At 37.3% G+C, this 23,094-nt stretch overlaps 3 protein-coding genes and 1 long non-coding RNA gene across 4 annotated transcripts; 1 reads left to right on the top strand and 3 right to left on the bottom strand.

Moving 5' to 3' along the window:
* Window positions 1-5,583: 5,583 nt before the first annotated feature.
* Window positions 5,584-15,396, top strand: LOC120154807 (mitogen-activated protein kinase kinase kinase ANP1-like). The gene is made up of 17 exons (XM_039166455.1): window positions 5,584-6,071; window positions 6,322-6,363; window positions 6,491-6,556; window positions 6,647-6,757; window positions 6,833-6,913; window positions 7,026-7,103; window positions 7,233-7,315; window positions 13,211-13,292; window positions 13,371-13,471; window positions 13,569-13,608; window positions 13,712-13,771; window positions 13,852-13,895; window positions 14,002-14,206; window positions 14,294-14,455; window positions 14,541-14,878; window positions 14,968-15,035; window positions 15,170-15,396. The coding sequence occupies exons 1-17, from the start codon at window positions 5,784-5,786 to the stop codon at window positions 15,271-15,273; spliced, it is 1,953 nt and encodes a 650-aa protein (XP_039022386.1). The 5' UTR covers window positions 5,584-5,783; the 3' UTR covers window positions 15,274-15,396.
* Window positions 7,476-12,951, bottom strand: LOC120154808. Its single transcript, XR_005518910.1, has 4 exons — window positions 12,551-12,951; window positions 12,351-12,437; window positions 12,224-12,259; window positions 7,476-7,726 (listed from the first exon to the last, which is right to left on the bottom strand). It is a non-coding gene; the product is annotated as an uncharacterized LOC120154808 (long non-coding RNA).
* A 144-nt stretch (window positions 15,397-15,540) lies between the features above and the next one.
* LOC120154846 (microtubule-binding protein TANGLED-like) lies at window positions 15,541-17,364 on the bottom strand. Its single transcript, XM_039166492.1, has 4 exons — window positions 17,038-17,364; window positions 16,820-16,962; window positions 16,592-16,653; window positions 15,541-16,475 (listed from the first exon to the last, which is right to left on the bottom strand). The coding sequence occupies exons 1-4, from the start codon at window positions 17,119-17,121 to the stop codon at window positions 15,610-15,612; spliced, it is 1,155 nt and encodes a 384-aa protein (XP_039022423.1). The 5' UTR covers window positions 17,122-17,364; the 3' UTR covers window positions 15,541-15,609.
* Window positions 17,365-20,491: 3,127 nt separating this feature from the next.
* Window positions 20,492-21,292, bottom strand: LOC120154867. The gene has a single exon (XM_039166513.1). The coding sequence runs from the start codon at window positions 21,290-21,292 to the stop codon at window positions 20,492-20,494; it is 801 nt and encodes a 266-aa protein (XP_039022444.1).
* Between the last annotated feature and the right edge of the window lie 1,802 nt (window positions 21,293-23,094).

The following is a 23,094-nucleotide window of genomic DNA, read 5'->3' as shown; positions in this document are numbered from 1 at the left end:
AACCGAGGAAATGACCAAGAAGAATGGTACCTTAAGGACAAGGTTCTTTAATTAGGGGAGGTAATGTTGAGAACATGGACCAACAACTATTTGGAAGCAACAATAAAAACAGTGGACAACAAATATTAATTCTCTGTTGCTGTAACAAGGAGCATATGTACTAAACTATGACTATAAGACGTTACTTTGTTGAGTTCTATGATTATTAAAATTTATAAAACAACAACAACAACAACAAAACCCAATTCCCATATGTATGGGGTAAGGGGGAGGTAGGGTAGTAGGCTGCCCCCAACGCCAGGTTGGGAGTAGCTTCCGTGAAAGACCTCCGACAGTCAGAAAATTAAAAATATAGATAAAATGCAATGCATGTATAAATAAATACATAGCTAAACAGTATTCATATGCAGTCATTAAAATCATATGTGCGTTTGTAATGGGAATTAATCCCTGTAAAATAATCCCTGCGAAAGAATCTCTGCATATAGACAGAAACATAAGACCCAGCTAAATTTAAAAGAGGAAACATGAAGAGAATGATAAACAAACGTCAACGATATCAAGCCCAGTTCCAATCCTTCATAAATACCAATAACAGAAACGCATAAAAAGTAGAAGTCATGGAAATTACTACAAAGGCATTAAAAGAAGACAGAGATGATACACCCTATAGATGTGACCCACACTACTCGACTACCCTAGTTTTTAGCCTCCATATTTTCCTATGAGAGGTCATGTCTTCGGTAAGGGCTAACTCCATCAAATCAGATCTCAAGCAGTCTTCCCACTTCCTCCTTGGTCGTCCTTTCCTTCTGGCACCGTCGACTGTAATCGACTCTACCCTCCTGACCGCATCCGACGGTAGTCGCCTAAGGACATGCCCAAACCACCGTAGTCTTCCCTCCCTCAATTTTTTGGAAACAGACACCACCCCCAAGGACATCCTAATAGCAGAGTTTGTCGTCATATCCCACAGAGTCCTACCACATGTCCATCGAAGCATTCTCATTTCTGCGGCCTCTATCCTCCTTACGTGATCCTTCTTGGTTGCCCAACATTCTGATCCATACAACAGCGCTGGTCTTATTGCCATTCTATAAAATTTTCCCTTAAATTTTAGAGGCACCTTCTTGTCACACAAAACTCTAGTAGCGGCCCTCCACTTTAGCCATCCCGCCTTTATACGGTGTGTAACGTCGTCATCTACACTCCCATCTTTATGTATCATAGACCCTAGGTACTTGAAACAATCCTTTGATGGGAGAACGTGTCCTTCTATGCATACTTCTACATCTTCATCGTTTTGGTTCCCATTGAAGTTTGAACATAAATACTCTGTCTTTTCAATATTGATCCTTAAACCTTTTTCTTCCAAAGCAGTCTTCCAGGTAGCCAGTCTACTATTCAACTCAGATTTTGTTTCAGCAACTAGGACAATGTCGTCAGCGAAAAGCATACACCATGGTACACCGTCTGGTGTCGCACAATAGATGTCGTCCATAATCAAGGTGAAGATGTAAGGGCTAAGAGCCGACCCCTGGTGGAGTCCGATTTCCACCGGGAATGCCTCGGTGTCGCCAACTGTAGTCCTGACGTAAGAAGTAGATCTACAGTACATATCACGAATTGCCCAGATATAAGCAGTTGGGATCCGTCTCGTTTCCAAAGTCTTCCAGATCGTATCGCGGGAAACGCTATCATAAGCCTTCTCAAGGTCAATGAACACCATGTGAAGATCTCTAGACTTTCCCCTATATTTCTCCATAAGCCGTCGAAGTAGATGAATCGCCTCCATGGTAGACCTGCCTGGCATAAAGCCAAATTGGTTTTCCGAAACCCTAGTGACTTGTCTCAACCTAGCCTCTATCACCCTTTCCCAAAGCTTCATGGTATGGCTGAGCAGTTTAATACCTCTGTAGTTACCACAACGTTGGGGATCTCCTTTATTTTTATAAATTGGTATCACCGTAGACTCTCTCCACTCCTCTGGCATCTTGGCAGTCTCTAAAATAATATTAAAGATGTTGGTCAACCACTTAACTCCCTCTTCTCCTAGTGCCAACCACACAGTGATAGGAATTTGATCAGGACCGACAGCTTTGTCCCTTCCCATCTTTCTAAGAGCCATTTTGACTTCCTCAAACCCAATCCTACTTGTAGGGCAGTCATTGGCCGTAGTATGATAGTCGGCTGACCCATCAACGATACTATCTCTACATGGAGAGGCACCGTCATTAAATAAGCCAAAGAAGTAACTACCCCAAACCCTCTTAATATCGTGATCTTTCGCTAAAAGAACACCATTGTTGTCTTTAATAAACCTAATGTTACCTAGATCCTTTTTCCTATTCTCACTAGATTTTGCAAGTCTGAAGATGCCATTTTGTCCTTCCTTGGTGTCTAATCTCTTGTACATTTCCTCGTATGCCTTATCCTTTGCTTTAGCTACCGTTTTCTTGGCTTCCCGCTTTGCCTCCTGATATCTTTGTTTAGCTCTCGACCTTTCTTCGTCGTCATTGCATTGTAGAAACTCCTTGAAGCAAGTTTGTTTTGTCTTCACCTTAGTTTGGACTTCGTCGTTCCACCACCACGATTCTTTATGTTCCTTGGCCTTCCCCGTCGACAACCCAAGGGTGTTTTTGCCCACCTCTCTGATGGAATTTGCCATATTTTTCCATAACATATCTGCATTTTTTGAGTTTGTAGTTTCAAAACCTGTATTAGACAAAACCTTACTCCTAAAGTCATCAGTTGTCGCTCCATGTAAGTTCTTCCAGAGGATCCTAGGTTTACCAAGTTTAGCCCTCCTATGAGTGCTCCGCCCGTGGGGTACGCGGAACACCAAAACCAACAATCTGTATTGTGATGTACATGCCTCTTCAGGGAACACCTTACAGTCAATGCAAGCCCATCGTTCCCGATTTCTAACCAAGATGTAGTCGATTTGGGTACAATGTCCCCCGCTATGAAACGTAATCAAGTTCTCATCTCTCTTATTAAAGAAGGAGTTAGTGATCACCAAATCGTGAGCGGTAGCAAAATCAAGCAACATACGCCCCCATCGTTCCTGCTACCATAACCGAAACCCCCATGAACACCGTCATACCCGTCGGTTGCACTGCCTATATGGCCATTGAAGTCTCCCCCTATGAAAACTCTTTGGTCCTCCGGAATGCTCCTAAGTATATCATCTAACTGATCCCAGAAGCAACGTTTCTCCCCTCCCCTAGGCCAACGTGTGGGGCGTACACTGAAAGGACATTTACTACTTCCTCATCTATAATAACCTTAATCATCATGATCCTATCCCGGTATCTGCAAACTTCAACTACATTTTCCTTGAGTCTAGAGGATGCCAAGATACCCACCCCATTTCTAGCGTTATCTACGCCTGAATACCACAACTTGTACCCATTACACTCTCTGGCGCGAGACCCTTTCCACCTAGTCTCCTGAATACATGCAAAATCTATTTTTCTATTATTAAGTACATCGGTCAGCTCCAGCAGCCTAGCATTTAATGTGCCTACATTCAACGAGCAAACTCTTAGTCTAGTCTCCTTGTCACCACTCTGTCGAGCCCTCCCCCTATACGTCCCATGGGATCTAAAAGAAGGACATGACCTCAAGTAATCATCTATAACCGAAGCTATGAGGAACTATGAAACAAAATGCAAAGAAGACAGAAGATGCACCAATAAAACGCTAGAGAATTGAGGGGTACTACGAAGCCTAGTTGGTTACGAAATATAATTTTTAAGACAAATTAACACTATCTTACTTAACTTTAGGCCAACAGCTAGAAATCAAGTGGTAAAACCACAACAAAATTTATAAATCTTTATATCAATTATACTCAATTTGAAATAACGGTAATGATATAAGATACTAAGAGTCTATGACAATGAAATAATAAAGAGCCAGTAAATCTTACTCAAAGCAAAGTAGTAAAATATAGATCCAGTAGATCCTACTCAAAGCGTAACTACTTTTCAAGTAAATAACAAATTCTATAGATATTTAAGACGTCGTCAACTTAAAGCCTTACTCAAAACATGAACTTTTCTCAGTAAAATTTCTATAAATAATCCAAGCAAAATAACTCCAAATTAACTTCAAAAGAACAAGTTTAAGTTGCATTGAATAACCAAAACTAAGAACCGAGCTGTAAGGGAAACTACTAGGACGCTGAAGAGTAAATCGAACTTTCCAGATCTCATGTACCCATGGATCTAAAGCTCGACGATATTCTAACAAGCTTTACAACAATCAATTAAAAATATTCAAATTCTATCGCCCAGTCAAAAATCAAAAACCCTAGATTCCAGGAGGAACAATCAACAAAGATCACAATCCGCTTAAAATTAGTAAAATTGGAAGTATAAAAAAGAATACACACCTCTCTAAAGAAATTCTGTCGAAGAATTTTTTGAATCTGAGACGAACATCAAAATGACCCAATTTGTCAAAAGGCCCTTGAGAACCCGATGGAAATCTGTAAATGGGAGTCGATCCAAAGCACTGGAATAGAGTGAAGGATTTCAAAAAATAACAAAAGCGATTTTGAGCAGATCTCCGGCGAAATAGTAAAATGACCGCCGCAAGAATCCGACGAGTAACCGTTAAGATCCTAACAAAAAGAGATGGGGAGCGAAAGGAAGTTAATGTTTGATTTTCAATAATTCTAATAAGAAAAAAATATTAAAGCAAAAAGGCTGGAAGATTTAAATATGATAAAATCATATCTTAAAACCATTTGGGTTATATTTTATGGATTAACTCTCCGTTTATATTATGTCGTCGAGTATGTGTTTGAAAGCAACGACGATGTCACTAAATATCATTAAAATATAATTTTATCATATTATAGTCATTATGTTAACATCTAGCTTAAACATCGTCAATTTTTTAACAGAAAATGACGAGTTTAGACCATATAAATAGTTTAATGATCATTTTGAACTTTCAATAGTTTGAGAATTCAACAAAATAATATTCTATAGTCGAAGTATCATTTTGTAACTTTTAATAGTTAAGAGATTCAATAAAATAACGTCTATAATCGAGGAACTATTTGTATAATTTATCTATTTTTTTACTATTTTCCTAAAATTAAAAAATTAAAAGAAAATTATTGATATTTTTGAAAAATGAACCCATCCTACCTTTTTCCTCCCTATCTAAGGATGGTCATGAGATTTTAAAAAAAATTATGGGTCGGGTAGGATCGGGTCAGATTTTTATAAAGGTGGTGTTCAGGTTGGGTTTGAGTTTAGGGTGAAAATATTTGACTAGACACGATCCGAAAAAAATATAATTTTATATTATATATTTAAGAATAATTATAATAATACCCCTCTATATATTATTTTTTAATTAAATCATTATTTTTATTAAATAAAAATAATTTTTATTATTTTGGCTCAGATCAAGTCGTATTCAGATTTTATTTCAAAAAATCGAGTAAAATTCGAGTCGAGTAAAAAATATATTATGTGGGTTAGATAGATATTTCAGGTGAAGGAGTTAATATTTTCGAGTCGAGTCAGGAAGATTAAAATTCCGACCTAACCCTACCTATTCCGGTCCCTATGATCCTACTCCTTTTCTCTCTCTCCCACTCCGAAGTCCCATCTTTTTATTTTAATTTCTTTTGCCGACCAGACTGTAAAGAAAGTAAGAAATAGGAAATTAAAGATTAGAACTTTGATGGGTTAACTCACTCCCCAATCTAGCTCTTGCCACTTTGTTGTTGTTTTTTTTGGTTCCTCAACTGTTTGCAGATGCAAGACCTCTTCGGATCAGTTCGCCGTTCACTGGTGTTCCGGCCAACCTCAGACAATAACAATGCCACCCAAGAAAATAGTACTCCAGTGGCAATCACAACCAATGCCTTTGTTGAAAAGATAAATTCTTGCATCCGCAAATCGCGGGTTTTCTCCAAGCCTTCCTCTCCTTCGCCTTCTCCTCTGATCCGATGGCGCAAAGGGGAGTTGATTGGTTCCGGTGCCTTTGGCAGGGTTTATATGGGCATGAATCTTGATTCTGGAGAGCTTCTTGCTGTCAAAGAGGTTTATTTTTCTTTCTTTTTGCACTTTTTAGTGGATTTTGGATTCTTTTTAGAGTTTGTTTAATGGATTGTATTTTGATTGTGGTGCAAAATTGAAACTCTGAAATGGGGTTGCATTAGGTTTTCAAGTTAGGGTTCTGTCTTTTGATTTTTCCTGGTTGGATTCATTGATTTTGGGTTTTTGTTTAAGTGGATGTGATCTCGAGTTAGTGAAATGAATTTGTTCTCATTTGTTAGCTTTGTCGTTTCAGGTGCTAATTGCAGTAAACAGTGCTTCAAAGGAGAAAACACAGGTTTGATCTTTAAACATGGAGTTTTCGAACTTACTACTATTGGTATTAATTTATCATCTCATTGCTAACTTGGTGAAGCATTGCCGTACCATGATCGACCTTTGTTTGTGTATTGTTATGCAATTAGGCTCATATTAGGGAGCTCGAGGAGGAAGTAAAGCTTCTCAAGAATCTCTCGCATCCAAACATTGTTGTAAGTAATGACTCTGCTGTTTTATATATAGATTGAATTAATGACGGTTGTCGGCCCTTCATTTATTGGGATATTACTTTCCATCTTCAGAGATACTTGGGAACAGTGAGAGAGGAGGAAACTTTAAATATCTTGCTCGAATTCGTGCCTGGTGGATCAATATCATCACTTTTGGGAAAATTTGGACCCTTCCCTGAAGCCGTAAGTCTCGGATTATAAGCGTTTACAAATATATCTGTTTTTAATGCTAAGCTTGTCTACTGATTTATCTAATAGGTTATAAGAAAATACACAAAGCAGTTATTGTTAGGCCTTGAGTATTTACACAACAACGGAATTATGCACAGGGACATTAAGGTACCTCCCCTTTTCCGTACATTAATATTATAAACAGAGAACGGGCCTTAGTTTCTTTCTATCTTCTCCTTTTTCTGATCAACGATTAATTTGTTCATTTATCCATTGGCAGGGGGCAAACATCTTGGTAGATAATAAGGGAAACATTAAACTTGCTGATTTTGGTGCTTCCAAGCAGGTCGTTGAGCTGGTAATTATTCAACTGTTCAATCTTATCCTCACATCTAAAATAAATTTTCTCCATTGTAGAATGTACTTTTCTTTAAACCAATACTTTTATAAAATAACCTTTATAATAATATACGCTGTGTTTCTACAGGCTACTATCACCGGTGCCAAGTCTATGAAGGGTACTCCATATTGGATGGCTCCTGAAGTCATTTTGCAGACCGGACATAGTTTGTAAGAATAACTTGAAGCATTTAAATGATGTTAGAACTATCTTTGGCTAGTCTTCTAGTGTGTTTCACATTTCGATGATTTTTTTATCACCTATATTTGCTGCATGCACGGCGATATAGTTATTTATAGCATACTTTGTCACAGTTGGACAAGAAGAACAGGGAAACGAAGAGGAAAACGGTGAAGTAAGGAGTGAGATGCGAAGGAGAAATGAAAAAGGGGAATTAGGGATTGAAGGGCGAGAGGAAAATGAGATTGGGGAATTAGGGATTATGGCAATTGAAGGGCCACGGATGTTACCTGATGAAGTGAAGCCGCACGTGACCAGTTCAAGCAATGGGGGAGCAGGCCAGAAAAGGATCAACAGCCCAGTCAACCCAAATGGAGAAGGTTTAGCCCACGGTTCATAGCCTGCAAAGAAGAGAATCTAATATTGTTATAATCTGTTATAAGGACAGCCAGCTGGCAACCTTTCAAAAGACTGAATTAGCCCTGTAACTAAATAAAATATGCTGTATTGAGAAAGGGAAGGATTTTATGAAAGAAATGCATGAACGTTTTCTGTAATCTCTCTCAATTTCTCTTCTGAAATCCCTTTCTTCTTCGCTATTTCTTCTCTAATATACCTAGATCATCACAATTGGTATCGAGAGCCTCGGTTCTGGCAAGTAATCAGGAGCATGACAAAGAAAAATCAGAATATGGAAGCTGATTTATCTGGGTTGCAAAAGCAGATGGAGGAGCTAACAGCCTTGGTGAAACAAGGCCGTGAGGAGACTAATCCACCGAAATGGTGGGAGACTCAAGAAAACAGGATTGCTGCACTAGAGGCAAGAATGTCCACTAATCAAGGTTATGTGGAGGAGCTGTTGAAAATTTTAACGGGCAGAAATGGGGAACAAGAACAGTCTGCAGGTGATCAGGTAAACACTCCTAATAACTCTAAGGATGGGGAGAAAAATCCTGTGTTAGTGACTGTAGTGAAGGATAAATCCAGATTCACTTATAAAACCATGAACAGGGTATACTAAAAGATAAGCCTGATGCTTGTTTCAACCCTAAGAACAGTAGTAGACCTGAGAATCAAATGGGGGAAAATAGTAACAATAGACCTATTATGATTGGAATGGAAGCTGAAAACAGGGGACCAGGGGGTTCTTTTAGCAGTTATGGGTCGATGTGGCATAGACCTAAAATCGATTTACCATTCTTTGAAGGAATCAATCCTAGAGGGTGGCTTCAAAAATGTCTCAAATATTTTTCTATATGTAATGTTCCTACAGAGCAGAGAGTAGAAGTAGCCACTATGTACTTGACTGGAAAAGCAGAAGTTTGGTTTGATGGATATATTATGCAGAAACACCATGTAACATGGCATGAATTTGAAGCAGATCTTTGTCATAGATTTAGTGACAAGACTTTTTCTGATATTGTAGAGGAATTTACTAAGCTGACTCAGAAAGGGACTGTTGAGGCTTATCAGGAAAAATTTGAAGAGCTACAACCTTATATGTTATTACAAAATCCTACATTACATGAGGATTTCTTTGTGTCATTGTTTATCAGTGGACTAAGGGAGGATATTAAACATAGGGTGAAGGCTCTAGATCCTAAAAATTTGCCTGAAGCATACAAACAAGCCAAACTTTATGAATTATCTGTTGATTATGAAAATAGAAGAATGAGGCCTTCTTTTAAAAACCCACCCTACCCAAACCCCATTGTTACTTCTAAATCAGTTTCTCTGCCAGCAATTACCAAAAAACATCAGTTTCTAATCCTAAACAGAGTCTTATGGATTATAGAAGACAAAACAATCTTTGCTTCAAGTGTGGGGAGAAGTTTCTTCCAGGGCATCAATGTAAGTCAAGGAATTTAAATTTGATGATTGAGGAAGAGTCTGCTGTTCCTACAGATAATGTTATTATGGAATCAGATCAGCAATTGATGCAGGAAGAAGAGGCTCTAGAAATCTCGATGAATGCTATTACTGGTTGTATTAGCCATAATACATTAAGGATTCAAGGAGCCATTAAAGGTAGACCAATTAGTATTTTAATTGACAGTGGAAGTACTCATAGTTTTTTGACTCCACAGTGGACTGATGCTGGTATACATGTAATTACACCATATCCTTTGGCAATCACAGTAGCCAATGGACAGAAACTTTATAGTTCAGCAAGATGTAATCAGGTGGAGTGGCAGATGCAAGGGCAATCTTTTGTTCATGATTTCAGACTCCTAAAGTTAGGTGGCAGTGATATGGTGTTGGGGGTGGATTGGATGAAATTATTTAGCCCTATTTTGATGGACTTAATCAAATGACATTGAGTTTTCAACATCAAGGGGAGAATATATTATACAGGGACAACAACCATCTAATTTTTGCAGCAAATTTCTGGAGCTACATTATTGAAAATGACAGCATCAGATTCTCCTATTTTGGGTCATGTGGTTTTGTTGACTATGTCTACAGATTCAAAACCTGTTCCACCAGCTATTCAACCTCTTTTACAGAGATATCGTCTATTTTTGAAGAACCTACTGGGTTACCACCTACAAGGACTCATGACCATGCTATTCCACTTAAGCCTGACTCTACTCCTATCAATTTGAGACCTTACAGATTTCCACACAATCAGAAAGATGAGGTGGAAAAACAGATTTCTAGTATGCTTTCAGCCTCTATTATTCAGCCTAGTAGGAGTCCATTTGCTTCTCCATGCCTTCTTATCAAAAAGAAGGATGGTACTTGGAGGTTTTGTGTGGATTACAGGAAATTAAATAGCATGACTGTAAAGGATAAATTTCCTATACCTGTGGTTGAAGACCTATTAGATGAACTGCATGGAGCAGTTTATTTTTCCAAGATTGATCTCAGATCTGGTTATTGGCAAATACGGATTAAGTCTGAGGACATATATAAGACAGCATTCAGAACTCATCAAGGACATTATGAGTTTAAGGTGATGCCTTTGGACTTACAAATGCCCCTGCTACATTTCAAGCTTTGATGAATGAATTGTTTAGTTCATTTCTTAGAAAATTTGTCTTGGTATTTTTTGATGATATCTTAATCTATAGTACTTCTATGAATGATCATGTTAATCATTTACGACTGGTTTTCGAAGTACTGCATCAGAATCAGCTGTTTGCCAAGCTGTCCAAATGCTTCTTTGGACAGAATCAGGTTGAATACTTGGGCCATATTATTTCAACTGTTGGAGTTTCTACTGATCCTAACAAAGTGGAAGCTATGAGGAATTGGCCAGTACCTAAGTCATTAAAGTCTCTGCGTGGATTTTTGGGATTAACAGGCTATTACAGAAGATTTATTAAAGATTATGGGTCAATTAGCAAACCTTTGACTCAGATGCTTAAGAAAGACAATTTTCAGTGGTCTGATGCAGCTTTGACTGCTTTTGAAGAATTAAAGAGGGCTATGTGTGTTGCTCCTGTTTTAGCCTTACCAGATTTTGGTAAGAGTTTTTATTTGGAAACAGATGCCAGTTCGGGTGGTATTGGGGCAGTTTTATCTCAAGAGGGCAGACCTATTGCCTATTTAAGTAAGGCTCTCAGTCCTAGACATGCAGCACTCTCTATTTATGAAAGAGAGTATCTGGCTATACTTCTAGCAGTTTCCAAGTGGAGGCATTATTTAGAGAGTAAATCCTTTGTGATTAAAACAGATCATGAGCCATTGAAATATCTATTAGAACAGAAGCTGACTACTGCTATTCAAAAGAAAGGATTGACCAAGTTATTGGGGCTAGATTACACTATTCAATACAGGAAAGGTAAATCAAATGTTGTTGCGGATGCCTTATCCAGACAGTGGGAAGATCAGGGTGACTGTTTTACTATGAACACTACAATAATTATTCCAGGTTGGGTTCATGAAGTGGAAGGGAGTTATAAGGATGATCCTATAGCTACTCAATGGATTTCTGTATTATCTGTTACTTCTAATGATGATCTGCAGTGGAAATTTTCAGGAGGTATCCTTAGATTTAAGGATAGAGTTTATATTGGGGAAGCTGGATCTCTTAGACTACAGATACTTCAGACACTACATGATTCTCCTTATGGTGGTCATTCTGGCAGTCAGGCTACCTATCAAAGGATCAGGTCTTACTTCTATTGGCCTAGATTGAAAGCTATGGTTGTTACTTATGTAAGAGCATGTGCAGTTTGTCAACAGACTAAGGTGGAACATGTGCCTAAACCAGGGTTATTACAGCCTTTACCTATTCCTCAACAGGCTTGGGAAGTTATTACTATGGACTTTATTGAGGGATTGCCTACATCTTTAAGAAAGAATTGTATTCTGGTGATAGTTGACAAGTTTACTAAATATAGCCACTTTCTGGCATTAGCACACCCTTACACTGCTGCAGAGGTTGCCAAATTATACCTAGATTGTGTTTACAAGTTGCATGGTCAGCCTAAAATGGCCATTTCAGATAGGGACAAGACTTTCACTAGCCTCTTTTGGAGAGAGCTAATGAAACAGTTAGGAACGAGGCTCTATTTAGCACTGCCTACCATCCTGAAACTGATGGACAGTCAGAAAGAGTAAACCAGTGCTTAGAACAGTATCTAAGGGGTCTCTCTTTTTTCCAACCAAAACAGTGGGCAAAGTGGTTGCCTCATGCTGAATGGTGGTATAATACTACCTACCATACTGCCCTTAAGTTAACACCTTTTGAAGTCCTATATGGCTACAAGCCACCTACTATGGTATGGCATACAGACAGTCCAGTACAAAGCATATCAGAGTTAATGCAGAATAGAGAAGAGATCAGGCAATTAGTCAAGTTTCAGTTAGAACAAGCAAGTAATCGAATGAAGCAAAAAGCAGATAAACATCGATCAGAGAGAAATTTTCAGGTTGGTGAATTGGTTTACCTGAAATTACAGCCCTACAGACAGACCTCTCTTGCCCTGCGAAAAAATTTAAAATTAGCAGCAAGATTTTATGGCCCTTATAAGGTTACTGAAAGAATTGGAAAAGTTGCTTATAAACTGGACTTACCTGAGACTTCCCGTCTCCATCCGGTTTTTCATGTTAGTTTATTGAAGAAACATATTGGGGCAACCGTATCGTCTTCAACAGATCCTCCTGTGATGGACGAAGTAGGTCAGTTCAAGATTGAACCAAGTCAGATTCTGGGCAGACGAATAGTTAAGAGACAAAACAAACCGATAACTCAACTATTGGTTCGTTGGACTAACCTGGATGCTACGAACGACACATGGGAGGATTATTCTGTGCTCCGAGGCCAATTTCCGAGTTTTGATCCTTGGGGACAAGGATCTTCTCCAGCGGCGGGTATTGTCACAGTTGGACAAGAAGAACAGGGAAACGAAGAGGAAAACGGTGAAGTAAGGAGTGAGATGCGAAGGAGAAATGAAAAAGGGGAATTAGGGATTGAAGGGCGAGAGGAAAATGAGATTGGGGAATTAGGGATTATGGCAATTGAAGGGCCACGGATGTTACCTGATGAAGTGAAGCCGCACGTGACCAGTTCAAGCAATGGGGGAGCAGGCCAGAAAAGGATCAACAGCCCAGTCAACCCAAATGGAGAAGGTTTAGCCCACGGTTCATAGCCTGCAAAGAAGAGAATCTAATATTGTTATAATCTGTTATAAGGACAGCCAGCTGGCAACCTTTCAAAAGACTGAATTAGCCCTGTAACTAAATAAAATATGCTGTATTGAGAAAGGGAAGGATTTTATGAAAGAAATGCATGAACGTTTTCTGTAATCTCTCTCAATTTCTCTTCTGAAATCCCTTTCTTCTTCGCTATTTCTTCTCTAATATACCTAGATCATCACATACTTTTGTACTGAAACTTACTGATACATTATGGATATTCTGCACATAATTTCTAGTTCTGCTGATATATGGAGTGTTGGCTGTACGGTAATTGAGATGGCCACTGGAAAGCCTCCTTGGAGCCAGCAATACCAAGAGGTAGATCTCTCGACATTTCAAAGATTTGTTCTAACTGGTGGTTCTTTCATCACTGCACTGAATGCTTTTTTTCTTCAGGTTGCGGCTCTCTTCTATGTCGGGACAACAAAGTCTCATCCACCTATTCCAGAGCATCTTTCTTCCGAGGCAAAAGATTTTCTGCTGAAGTGTTTGCAAAAGTATTTTTTTTCCGATTCTGTGAGCATATATCGTATGATATATTTTCTGGCCATTTTCCCTCTTTAGATATGTGATGTTTGAGTTATGGAATTTCAGGGAACCAGAGTTGAGGCAAGTAGCATCTGAACTACTAAAGGTAATTGTGACTTGTCTAACTTTACCCTTTGTCTTTCGGATTTGTACGATATATTTAGCTATTCTTATGGGTTTAATAATCTCCAATTTTGAAATAAATGCAGCATCCCTTTGTTACCGGAGAATCCCAGGAACCCAGTCCTGTTTTGCATGCCTCAATAATGGTCAGTGCACTTGAAAGTGTTATGTTTATTTAGTTTGTTTGTCATTCCCTTGAGATTCTAAAATATGTTTTTTTCTTCAGAATAATTCTGAAATCCCTTCACCATTCACTAACCATGAAGACCTGTAAGTATTACAATATGATTTTGCCCGAATCTGTAAACTAAGTAATTGCATTGGTAGTTGTCAAGTGGGCAAGGTCTTTAACAATGGCATCAAATTTTTTTTCCAGTCAAGTTCCAAGGTGCCGTGACTCAGCTGATATCTGTAATTTGGGTAGTCTGAACTGCTCAAACACATTCGTTGAGAAGTTTTCAAAAAGCAAAGATTGGAGAATTAACTGCAGTGATGATGATATGTGTCTAATTGACAAAGATGATTCTATGGTGAGCAATGTAAGGCTTTGTTCTGCTTCAATGCTTGATAACGTTAACCAGGTAACTACTGCGCTTTTATCATTGTTCAGATATTTTTATCGTTTGAGTGTTACAGCTACTAATTAATGAGCCATCCTTTTTGTTTAGATTTCTGATCCCAGTCGTGAAGATCCTGAAATGGTACCAGTCGGTTTCCCTATTACTAGTGGTGAAGAGGGAAATAATTCTTCATATACTGGTGGGCCATCTTTCTCTGAAGATGATAATGAACTTACCGAGTCAAAAATTAGAGTTTTTCTGGATGAGAAGGTACTATTATTAACCCTTGTGCAGTCGGTTTTCTTTAAATTTGTGCTCAGATTGTTGTAAAAATGAAATGTTAACTATACCTCAGGCTTTGGAACTAAAAAAGCTGCAAACGCCATTATATGAAGAGTTCTACAACAGCTTGAATTTATCGTGCTCTCCATCTTTTGTTGAGAAACGTGACGAGACACCGCCAAATTACTTGAAATTACCTCCTAAAAGCAGATCCCCAAGTCGTGGTCCCGTTGTTACTCCATCTTCAGCAGCTGATGCTATTAGTACAGGAAGTCCTGGGAGTAATAATAGCAGACGTGTGTCGAATTCTGGCACAGCTAGTGAACAAACTCCACAGGACAATTCATCACCTCAGCATGGTGATTGGAAAGGGCTTCTAGTTGATGGCCAGCCAGAACCGAGCAGGCCAAGGTTGATCCATATTTGATTGGTTTGTTTGCCTCCGCTTTACTGAATCCTGTTATGGGGTAGTCTGAAATGCAATTATTTGCTATTCGCAGTTTAATACTCTCCGAGAGACAAAGGAAGTGGAAAGAAGAGCTTGACCAAGAACTTGAAAGAAAGCGAGGTAGATATAGTTGGTTCCACTCGTGTTTTTACGTCCGTATCGATTATGCAGATAGCAACTTTGTCTTGAGATAGTAGGTTGATTATCCAGATCTTCACTGTACTCCATGGCAAATAACAGTGAAATGTTTGCAGAGATGCTGCGCCAAGCAGGTTTGGGAGGGAAGACTTCTTCGCCGAAGGATCGAGCATTAAATAGGCAAAGAGATCGGACAAGGTTTGCGTCTCCAGGCAAATGAGTGCATCTTTAGAGTTAGCAGCACCTCCTGAGAAGTACCGACTAGAGTTCGTCGTAACATTTACACTTAATTTGGACTGAGCTTCTTCTGGCTCGCAGGAAAATTTGCCCTTTCCAAAGCAATATCTGATGTTTGTTTCTCAAACACAGTATATATAGTTGATATCTGATGTCTGGTGCGTGTATACTGTATTACTGATTTTGAATAATAATGATTAGATTTTACTAAAAGCTTGAAGTTTGGTTTTATTAACACTCAGCCCAATTGAACCAAAGAATTTTTTACATCCACAAGTAAATTCACAACAATGTCAAGAAAAGAGAAATTTCATGATGCTTATATTTTCCCTGTTGAGAATCTCATTGGCATTAAAACCGGACGCTGTTTCATTCCACTCATTGGTCCATCAGTCTTTTGCAATCCTTTTCTGCTCCTCAATGGTGACACCAGTCTATTTGCCAATCGGGAAGGTGAAAACGATCTCACAATGCCTTTTTCCGAGCTCTTTCTACTCTTCAATGGTGACACCAATCTGTTAGCCAATCTGGAAGGTGAAAATGATCTGCGAAGCTTGGAAGCAGCTGACGCCTTTGGTGATCTCTTGCTCGTGTTGGTCGATCTCGTGGGCGATAGCGAAACCACAGGTGGGCTCTTGATCTTGACTTGGAACTTCGAAGCCGATGGAGGAGACTTGATCAAGAACTTATGTGGAGTTTGTCTATTTCTTGCAATCACCGGAGACCTTGTCTTGCAGAACTTCTGTTGCTGTGAAGCAGATGTTGAACTAAACAATGGGTTTGGGAACAAGACAGTCTTTTTAGCCCAGGGCCTAATCCTTGGTGACACCCTATTAGCCATAAGTCTATTGTTTTCCTTCTCATGTTCCTTGAACTTGGGAGGAGAAACCTTGAAGTTGATTCGGGAACAAGCCCTTCGAAGAGACGGGGACTCGGATTCGGTTCGAATCAGCTGTAATTTGTTCTGTTTCTCCCTCTTTCTCCTGGCTTTCAGCTCGGTGTTCTCAGGCTGTTGCTTTTGCTTTTTACGTTCAGTCAATGGAGTCTTTGGATCCTCAACCGTTGTCTTCTTCACTTTGTTATCAACGGCTGCTAAAATCTCTTTTGCAAATTGACTAGCTTGAAGTATTTCCCCTACTGTTTCTCCTACAAGCATTGCAGGCAATGACATTCTCTTCCATTCACCTGCATAAAAGCAAGTCAATATCATCAAACGTTCAATGTATTCGTGATCGTTTCTTCTAACAATATCGTTTCGAGTTCGACATAAGTAAAAAGGAAACCCCATTTGTTTCCAATACCTCTTGCAGCAGCTGGAAACTTCCCAACAGGTGACTTCCTTGGAGATGTACCATTCTTCATTCTACATTAAAAAACAAAGCAAAAAACCTCAATCTTTTCTTTTTGTCATAGATTAAAGACAAAAAATCAACCAACAACTAGTCGATCTAGTAGGACGAAGTACTAGATCCCTTGAGTAAAATCAAAAGTTCGAGTTATGGCAATGAAAACCCCAAATTTGAGCGTACCTCAAAGACTCTTGCTTGCACCTGAGACTAGTTTTGAAATAAGCCCTGGTACTCCCAGGACTCAGTTTCACCCCTGATATAACCTTCGTCCCTCCGGCCACCGTATACTGCAACTCTTGCAATCTCGCCATACATTTCTCCACCTTCAAACAATCCCCAAAACAAATAAACAAACAAACCCTAGAAAAACAAAACAAAACAAAAGTACCCAACTTTACCTTCTTTACGGTCTCCCGGAGTAGGACAGGATCAAGAGGAGCCACCAAGATTTTCCTTTGCTTTGGTGGGGTTCTCGCAACCATTATTTCCCAGAAAGAAAAGAAATTTGCAGCAGCCAATAAACGAAGAACACTAAAAGAAAATGTGGGTCTTTACTCTTTTCTGAAACGAATTGTTTTTCCTTCCTCCGCTCCTCAGCTACGCTCCTCGTTTACTTTGTTCTCTCTATATACCCATCAATGAAATGTTGGGGTTTTCTCTTCGAATCTAAAGGATTTTTCAAAGAAGTCAAAAGCTTTTTTGGTTTGGGATGGAGATTACTTTCTGTGGAGTGGTGGGTAACGTATATCATTTTTGATTGTGCACAACGGTCTAATTATCTCTGTCATTAAAAAAACAAAAAACAACAAAAAACAAAAAACGTATATATGCCAACGGCTATTTCTTTTAAGACTAATAATATTTTGAAATAGAGGATCATTAATTAATGGGAAAGTTCAGTTGTGACGACTACGGAAAGACGTTATTGAAAATATTAAATTTTTTTTAACATTTTCGGTAAAACATTACTTAAAATATTATTTTTTTCGGAAATGTTAATTTTACTACCTAATTTACGGTAGAAAAAAATAACATTTTATGTAACTTCCAATATTAACATTTCTGGTAAAAAAAATAATGTTTTAAGAAACACTTTACCGAAAATGTTAAAAAAATATTAATATTTCAATAACAACTTTCTTAGCAGTATATTAAAATTATCTTAACTGAGACATCCCTTATTAATGGTTATGGTGAGAAAAATGCTTTATTCCTTCTTTTACGCTCACATTATAAATTCTCAAAATTTGATTGTTGGATAATTGACTCTTTCAGGTGAGCTGAAATGAAAGAAAAAGAAAGATAAGAGTAAAAAATATAAAAGAAAATTATATATTAAAATAAACGTGTATCGTCAGGCCTGTATCCCGACCTGGATGTTTCGAGTACCCGATTTTTGGGTACCCAGATTTTACGGGTACCCGTATGTCGGGTACCCGAATACCCGATTTTTTTAAATATTCTAAAAAATAATTATTTAATTTAATATATAATATTATTTTATATACAAAAAATCCCATATATTAAAATGTTCTAAAATAATAGTTGTTTACTTTAATTTAATATATAATAGTTGTTTACTTTAATTTAGGGATCCTTTTTTATATATAAAATAATATTATATTATTATATATACATGGATACCCGATGTTACTTTAAAATATTCTAAAAAATAGTTGTTTATTTTAATTTAATATATAATATTATTAATAATTAAATATATAATAATAGTAAATCGTAAATCCAAATTTCAATTGAAAATATAAATTAAATAATATTTTAACATCCTACCTTTTTAATATTAAAAGCCTTTTGGACGTTATCATTGTTAGCACAATAAGCACAAATGTAGTATGCATAACTTTCAAAGTCTGCGGGCATGAATATTTCATGAAACAACAGTGCAGAAAAGCCTGAAAAACAACAAGCTAACCGGGTACTCAGGTAACCGGGTACCCGGAAAAATCAATTTTTGTGACCTGGGCTCGACTCGGAAAGTGTCGGGCCGGGTATCCGACCCGGCCGGGTAATTTTTGTTAATAAAATTACCCGGTTTATTTTGATCCGGGTCGGCGGGTCGGGTAATTTTGCACACCCTACGTGCTACTGTCGTCGCCACTCAACTCGTGCTCGCGCAAACGCGTGTTTGTTGTTTTTGGATAAAATTCGTATAATTATTTTTTCCTCCTTATTTTTCTTTTCTTTTATTTTAGTCTCAATTTAAAGAGTCCTATTCTTTTGTGCCACGAAAACGGAAGATCTTTTGTATAGAAAGCACCTATCGAAAACGGAAGATCTTTCGTAACAAACCATGTCACCTACAAGTGATTTGATTTTTGGATGGTGTAATTGAAGTAAATCAAAGGTTTGTATATATTCGGAAACTAAAGATTGGTCACAATAGTTAAAGTTCAATTAATGTAAATTAATCGTTTAATTCATGTCATCAAATAATTTCAATAGTAGAGAAATTGTTGTTATCACACGAATCGAGCGACCTTAGTGGTAAGAAAATTGTTGTTATTCCTTGAAATTTCGAGTTCGAAGAGCAGAAATGTCAAAGGTATGAGCATTCAATGTTAAATGGTTGAAAATTATCTTTGAACATATTATGTCTTATTCTTATCCTCAAATTAATAAAAAAAATGTTATTTTCTCTCGACGTCTTGAATTGAAATATTAGAGGAAAACTTTTTTCTAAATAGAAACCCTTACTTTTATTAAAAAAATTAAAACTTTAACGAATGTTAATAAGCACAAATATAAACTAAACATATAATTAGGGTATTTTCTATAACTATTGATCTAAGGAAAAAGTCATTTGAGATCATATAAGGATTATACAAAATAATAAATAATCATCATCTTATCAGTTGAGACGATGTTAAATTCAACCTTGAGAAAATTAACTAAAGAAAATAACTGGTAAAAAAAATTAAAAATATACCAAATGATAGAGAAAAGGCAGAGAAAAACGTTATACAAAAACAAAACTATTGAAAATTAAGGGGAACAACAAAGATACATTATAAAAAAATATATGGTAAAGTACAAATTTCATCACTGAACTTTATTTTCTCTCCTATCTTGCTCATTTAACTTTAAAAGTTTTTAATTTCCTCACTCAACTTAATGCATTGGTTTTTTTTATCATTGAATTTTAGTTTCTCTCCTATTTTGGCCACTCCGCTATTAAATAGTTAAAGGCGTTAAAAATGATGTCATTTAAAAAAAATAAAATCTGACCAAAACGACGTCGTTTTGCATCTATATAACATCGAATTTTAAAACCGTTAACTATTTAACAGTCGAGTAACCAAAAAAGCCCAATGTATTAAGTTCAGTGAGGAAATTGAAAAGATTTAACAGTGAGTGAAATATGGGAGATAGAGTAAAGTTCAGTTAACAAATTTGTAATTTACCCCAAAATAAAAGGAATACCTACGGTCGCGACCAACACCAAAATATGGGAGATAATCATCTTCCTTCGAGTGATTAATATTGATACAGTTAATATTAGACACACATACATAAACATTGCAAGTAAAAAAGAATGTTGTTTTTCTCAGATGATTCATGTTTGAGTAGCTGTGACCATACGGTATGTGTGCATTGGCGGTAGAGCATTAAACTAGATACCTTGAGTCACACGCAATGAGGGTAAAAAAGCTAACCTCTAGTTTAAGCTCGCACAAGTAAGGTGATGCCTCTATCAAAGTTCTCAAATTGGTGAGTCTATCTTCAGATTTTACTTTAGCTTGACAGTTCAAGTACCGAAGAGTAATCGAATTAGCAAACAACTTCAAATTAACATACGAAAGAAATCAACCTGTTTTACCTTTGATGAAATATTCAATCTCGGAGTCTGTAATTGAGGAAGATGATTGATAGCTGAGTAACAATGTCTGCAATTTTAGAGCTTGATAGCTTATAGTAATAGAGCTCAGTGAATTTGGGCGCATGCCTGATATCCAATGTTACTGATCGTTTTTCATGGTATTCAGATGAAACAAGACTTGGTGCAGACAATTGAATACTTTGCACAGGTAGACATTCCGATACGTGAAACTGTTTCCACCTGAGTGATGGACCTGAAACTTTAGGATGTCTAAGCAGTACAACGTTTTCGGGACAGAGGCTTTCGAGCATCGGACAATTCGACAGAATCGACTCCATAGTCTCATCGGTTACTTCCACATATTTCAAACGAAGACTATTAAGGAATTCAATCCCAGGGAAACATTCTTTTGGAAAAGGATAATATGTTCTAAAATTCCAATCCAGTAATGGCCGGATATCCAGTTCCAGCCTTTTAACCCTCTTCTTCATTGCAATCTCGATCCATTTGGTCCTCTTTCTCATTCTGATCTCGATACATTTATCGATGTAACGCCATGAATCCTTGTTCAAGTCGAATCGAACCCTCAATCCATCAAAGATTGAACCTTGATGAGAAATTAGAACATTAGTGACCCACGTTACAAATTCAAATCTCTTCCGTTCCAGATTCTTCATAAACATATCATAAACACATTCATCATCACCTTCGGCATAGTCCCTACCGTAAACAATTGGCATTAGGCCGTCGAAACTAAAAACAGCGGGCCAAAATTCCCAGAGTTGTTTCCTTCTGTGAAAAAGGCATTCATACATATAAGCCAACGTACTAATAATCATATATACTAGCATTAATTAGGTATCGTATATAAAACAAATAATAATAATATCAGAATATCATGTGACAAGAAAAGAATGATGAGTTTCATATAGGATTAGGATGATAACTTACCATCTTTGAGTGGCGGCCCTCCAATTCTTCTGTTGAAGTAATAAAGCAGGATCATCGAAATAAATTTTATTTCAGGATTCATTCCGGTTATAATCTACAAGGCCCAACCCTTGTAACTTGCTTTTCTTTGATAAACCGATCTTTCTAAGTCAACCTTCCAAATTCAGTTATTGATTGGACTAACTATAACTATCGCCGTTAGTAAAACAAATTTAAGGTTTGCAAAAGCTTGACTCGGGTTATTTGTCTCAATGAGAATCAATTTCAATCTCAATTTCTCTTTTCGTACCATCGCTCAGTGTGTTCCCAAGAAATCGAACTTGCTACCAACCGATTCTTCCTCCCAACTTTAAATCAGAACAACATACAAACCAACGTCAACTTTTTGAAATGAAAGCGTTTTGATTTTTAAAGGAAAGACTGATTTTCAATCCAAGTTTACAGAAAATTGATAATGTAATCCGAATATATTAAGTGGTTTTCAATTTTCACATTCGGAATTAATATCGCTAAGCTCTCGGCTAAATGAGAAAGTTAGCTAAGCATGATAGAAACCATACTTAGCATATTTTATGAAAATAGTAAAAGCTTAAAGTAAAGAAAATAAAGATGATGAAGAAAATAAAACTTTTATAAAAATAAAAACAAAATAAAATCTAAGTATCTCCAAGCTATATCCTAAGAGGATATTTATAGCTTATCCCTAAAGATAGTATGGGAATTCTAATGCAAATAATCCTAAATATTAATAGATAAATCCCAAGTGTTTTGAATTCAAACTTAAGTCTAAGATTCCTAAGGATCTCGTCAGATAGTGTTGACTAGACTACTTCCAAAATCTACATATGTTTATTGAACCTTTTGGAAACTGTCACGCCAGACTATGTCATATCCAGTGTCATGCCTTGTCTCCAACCGTGATCGGATAATTAAAAAATATAGATTGCACCCTTCTTATTGCTAGTTCTGAAAAAGATATTCTTGCACAAAAATAAGTAAACTAGAACCAAATCATAAAATAAGTAAAACATAACCAAATTAGCAGTAATAAATTGATAACATGGGAAAATTAACAAGTAAATAATATCAATCTAGAACACTTATCAAATTCCCTCTCACTTATCTCATGCTTGTCCTCAAGCATGCTTCAATCAAACAAGTTATAAACTCCATTTACCTTCCTTTGCTTCATCTTATATCAAAGCAAGTCATGCAAGTCAAGTTCACAACAATCATCCAAGTTAAGATATCAATCAATTGGAAAGCACAAGTTGAATCAAGTTTAAAAAATAATATGAAATCCAATCTGATGCAGGGGGATCCGAGACAGATGATGCTGAGCTGTCAGATTGCACGTTGATGGCGCTGAGATACCATGAGTTGGCAGATCAGCGCAAAGGCGGGAATTGATTGTGACATGTTCCTCATTGGGGTCGTTTTGAGTATGTTTCAGTCTTTTGGCCATAACTTTGGCTACAGGTGTCAGAATCGCGCATAAGACCCCAATCCGGAAAGCTCTTTTCGACGCGCACGCTCTCCACATGGAGCTATGCTCCATGTGGCCTTTTTTTCAACCTCAAATTCTGCCGTTTTCCCCTCCTAATCACTAGATTTAGTTATTTTTTACTATTTATGGTAATATTTCGATTGTTAATTAGGAAGTCAA

Source organism: Hibiscus syriacus, unplaced genomic scaffold (assembly GCF_006381635.1).
Source record: "Hibiscus syriacus cultivar Baekdansim isolate YM2019G1 unplaced genomic scaffold, ASM638163v2 tig00111151_pilon, whole genome shotgun sequence".
Classification (NCBI taxonomy): Eukaryota; Viridiplantae; Streptophyta; class Magnoliopsida; order Malvales; family Malvaceae; genus Hibiscus; species Hibiscus syriacus.
The sequence above is the reverse complement of the archived record's forward strand: the minus strand, read 5'-3'. Positions and strand labels throughout refer to the sequence as shown.

Excerpts from the sequence above, each read along its gene's own strand:
- LOC120154807 (XM_039166455.1), top strand. The coding sequence starts at position 5,784 with ATGCAAGACCTCTTCGGATCAGTTCGCCGTTCACTGGTGTTCCGGCCA. Across the intron at positions 6,072-6,321 it reads AGCTTCTTGCTGTCAAAGAG|GTGCTAATTGCAGTAAACAG; the intron begins GTTTATTTTTCT and ends TTGTCGTTTCAG. Across the intron at positions 6,758-6,832 it reads TTGGACCCTTCCCTGAAGCC|GTTATAAGAAAATACACAAA; the intron begins GTAAGTCTCGGA and ends TTTATCTAATAG.
- LOC120154867 (XM_039166513.1), bottom strand. The coding sequence starts at position 21,292 with ATGTATGAATGCCTTTTTCACAGAAGGAAACAACTCTGGGAATTTTGG.
- LOC120154846 (XM_039166492.1), bottom strand. The coding sequence starts at position 17,121 with ATGGTTGCGAGAACCCCACCAAAGCAAAGGAAAATCTTGGTGGCTCCT. Across the intron at positions 16,963-17,037 it reads TCCGGGAGACCGTAAAGAAG|GTGGAGAAATGTATGGCGAG; the intron begins GTAAAGTTGGGT and ends GATTGTTTGAAG. Across the intron at positions 16,654-16,819 it reads TGCAAGCAAGAGTCTTTGAG|AATGAAGAATGGTACATCTC; the intron begins GTACGCTCAAAT and ends TTTTTAATGTAG.